Genomic DNA, 3,790 nt, shown 5'->3' with positions numbered 1-3,790 from the left:
TTAAAAAACAAAAAATTATAAAAAAAAAAAAAAAAAAAAAAAAAAAAAAAAAAAAAAAATATATATATATATATATATATATATATATATATATATATATATATATATAAGGCAAAGAGAACCCAAAATAAAATGAAACAACCATCATTCAAATATTTACTTTATTTATGAAGGAGAAGAAGGATATCAAAATGAGCTGAAAGTAGCTTAAACATAATTCCTCCCTAAACCTAGAAGTTTGTATGAAAGTGACAATTAGTCTTTTATAAGACTGCACAGAAATGTTTACCCACTCCTCTTTTAAGATTTGTTTTTTATTCATCACATTGGAGGGTTTTGAGCAAAAATAAAGGCTATACCACAGCATCAGATTTATGTCTGGGCTTTGACTAGACCACTCCAAGACTTAGTTTAAATATATATCTTTTTAACTTTAAATTATTTGGAGGTGGACTTAGTGGTGTACTTCAAATCACTGTTGGTAGAGGCCAGCGTGTTCATAAAGGGCTGAATTATGTTTACTTGCCTCATTTAAAGTCATTCACAGAATTTTTAGGGGTGTAAGTACTGTAACTCTGGGTTACTTCGTTTTTGTGCTCTCTTTCCTTTCAGCATATTCTCAAAATTGTGACAAAGTGCTATAGGAGGCATGTGGCAGCATTGGTCAGACTTTAAAGGTTTCCATTTGGTAGCCACTGCCTGCATCCAGCATGCTTGAGTCAGGAAGCAGCTGCTGAGAAATCATCATTAAACCCCAGGGCATTCACAGGCGAGCCTCAGCTTTGGTTCAGGGCTATAGGGGATGGAGTACATTTAACTCTGCTGGCTGAGAGAGGCACTCTGTACCCGGGGAATCTGATATGGACACCAGCTTGCCTGCAGAAACGAAAGTGAGATAAATTGTAAACTAGTTAGTCTGTCTTTTGCAGTTCAAGGTAATAGACAGACGTTTATCTCTTAGGAAATGCCTGTAGTCATACATTCTAAAGGCAGAGAGGCAGGTTTTCATCTGGAGGTAGAACCTCAAAAAGATTAAAAAAAGAAGGTGCAGAAAAAAAAAAAGAAGGCACCAAGGGCTGCTTGTGCTAGAATGTTTTTGAAATGCTTCGAGAAGTGTTATAATGATAAAGGAAATCAAACTTTTCCCATGCATGACTGCAGAGCGCTTGATCGCTGTTTTGCGTTTGCAATTGCTTGTTACACTGACGATTAAAAGGAAATTAGGAAATCTATTTTTACTGTTGCTAACAATTTAGATATGCAAACATCATACCAGTCAAACATTTGCATCATGTTAGAAATATTTCTAATGCCTTCTTTTTATGTCTTTACTCAGACAAAAATAATAAATGAATTATGTCCTGATGTGACCAGCTTATATTTTTATGTTGTAATTTCTTCCATTATGACTTTTATTGATACAATGCTTGTGATAATTATAATTAATACAATGAACCCTACTCAGGAAACCTTTGGTAGGCGTTTTAACTGATTGGAGTGTGACACCATTAGTTTTCAGTATTTAACATTTTCACAATGTTCAAATTTTCTAAGACAGAATTTTGAATTTTCATTATCTGTAAGCCATCTCCATCAAAATTTAAATAAATAAAGTCTTGAAATATGTCACCATAGAAAATGAGTTTCACGTTATGAAATGAGTGATAGGAATATTGAACTTAGCATTTTTTGAGACTCACCTGTAAATGTAAACATGAGTTTCCTGTGTCAACGCCATGGAGAATGTACACAATTACATTAAATCTGACATCTCCCAAAGGATTGGCAAAGGTTTCCAATCCAGCATGCTTCGTGACCGAAGTTAAGAAACTAAAACAGACTAATACATTTTCATCCTTAATGGTTTCTGTCGAAGTTTGCATGGTGGAGCAGTTGTTGCCTTGCAGTAAGAATGCCTTGGGCTCAAATGCTGGCCTGGGGTCTTTCTGCATGAAGTTTCTACATTCTCCCTGTGCATTCTGGGGTTTTCTGCTGGTACTCGGGCAAAGAGAGAACTGCGAGGCTATTTTAAGTAGATTCTCGAAGTTTCCCCTGAGCAGTGAGTTTCTGTGTACATGGTTGTAGTTATGTGTTTGTGCTTGCTCAGATTTCATCGATAAATGGCATTGACACCAGAAATGGCAAGCTTTGAGGCATCTCCTTGCAATACAACTTCCACACTCAAGAGTGTTGCTGATTGCTCAACTTTTAACATCAACACTCAGGCACTGATGGGGAAAAAAGACCAGGTTTCTCTATTTCTGACCAGCTGGTCACCTGAAAATTGTTTGATTGTGGTCACCAGCCAACCAGCTGTTTGTCTTCCAAAGACCCTAGAACTATTATTTAGAAATAGAGACAGTCAAAATACTGGAAATAAGCCTAGAATTTGTGAATTTCCCTTCTTTTATATTGTAGAACTTCGAACATAGCCATAAGAATTTCAGTGTTATGTTGAATTTTCATTTCGTTAATTTATCTTTTCTGTTTGGTTGAAAGGTATGACATGCTAAGGAAGCAGGTCCTTCTGCTGGAGGAGGCAGAGGGAGGCGTTGACCAGTTCACACGCAGCTATCGCAGCTTTGGTGTGCAGCGATTGCCCGACAACAGCCTGTTTTTCAAGGAATGGGCTCCTGCTGCTGAGGCCCTTTTTCTCACTGGTGAATTCAGTAAGTAACATGAGTTTTGTTCTCTTGCCTAACAGATGAACTGGTTTTCACTAATTAACACCAGATTATTGAAATTTTGCATTGTTTTCTGTTGTATTAAATATGTCCTGAAATATCCTGACAGCGTGTCTTTATGGTGATTTAGGTAGAAAACATGAACCTCTAAGCTGATCAAGTCTGTAAGAAAAAGGTCAGCATAAAGCACCAAGAGGGTGTTGTCTTGTTCAAACAGCCCTCCAGGGTGAAAGAAATGTTAGGAAATATTGATTACACAGTATAAACTTGCATATCCAAGACTTTAAATGTGGAGTATTTGTGTTAACATTTCAGTTGCTGGTTATTTCATCATTGGTTAGAAAGTTGTTGAAAGTGTGCAACCACTATGTTTTTAATTAAATCATTATTTTCCCCGGTTCCTGAACTTGAAAATAATTTTAGGTCAATACTTTTGGATTTTTTTTTTTTTTTTTTGTTTTTTTTTTCTGGAATCTGCAGAGAAATGAAAAAAATAATTAACATGCCTGATTAAAAGCCTTTGCTAACTCTGTGTTGTTAAAACAAATGAGGTCTTTCAGGACTCAGTTATTTTTACCGTTCTCCTCATTCTCGCCAGAGTGGCTGGAGAGCTCTTTGTCCATTTCCTTTCTCCGTTTTTCACAACAAAACATTATAATCTCGAAGCATTGACAGATGGCAGAAGGTGCTACTCAACCAAGGCTCTGTGTGTTTTTCCCCCATAACCTCGGCAACTTGTGACTGCGTCCTGCGACAGAGCTGTCAAGACTTCAGCAGAACTCTTTGGTGTGTCACTGCATCGATTGTGCAGAGCTTTGATGGCTCTGGTCATGGTCACAAAGAAAAGCACCCAGAGCCCATGGTGTGCTGACACACTCGATGGTGTGCTTACACCTGGAGCTGCTTCGAAGTTGCAGTTCTGCAACACACTCATCTGTCCAACTGCTCTTACAGCAAAATGTAGAGGCACTTTTGCAGTGACATACAGATGTGACAAAAAGGAGAGCAGCAAAGCAAAGGTATGACACAATCACACTGAACTGAAAAAAAAAAAAAAAAAAAAAAAAAAAAAAAGCATGCACAGATGAGAGACTAGGAATGATTGC

The 3,790-nt window shown here is 37.2% G+C and overlaps 1 protein-coding gene across 1 annotated transcript in view; it reads left to right on the top strand.

The window, feature by feature from the left end:
- gbe1b (glucan (1,4-alpha-), branching enzyme 1b) overlaps positions 1-3,790 on the top strand; it is a 127,159-nt gene that overhangs the window by 12,182 nt on the left and 111,187 nt on the right. The window contains exon 2 of the mRNA XM_015029438.1: positions 2,500-2,669. Within this exon, the coding sequence (XP_014884924.1) occupies positions 2,500-2,669 (170 nt within the window). The remainder of the gene's footprint in view (positions 1-2,499; positions 2,670-3,790) is intronic.

This window comes from Poecilia latipinna, unplaced genomic scaffold (assembly GCF_001443285.1).
Source record: "Poecilia latipinna isolate Pla-1442-1.1 unplaced genomic scaffold, P_latipinna-1.0 Scaffold10, whole genome shotgun sequence".
NCBI classification, from domain to species: Eukaryota; Metazoa; Chordata; class Actinopteri; order Cyprinodontiformes; family Poeciliidae; genus Poecilia; species Poecilia latipinna.
The sequence above is the reverse complement of the archived record's forward strand: the minus strand, read 5'-3'. Positions and strand labels throughout refer to the sequence as shown.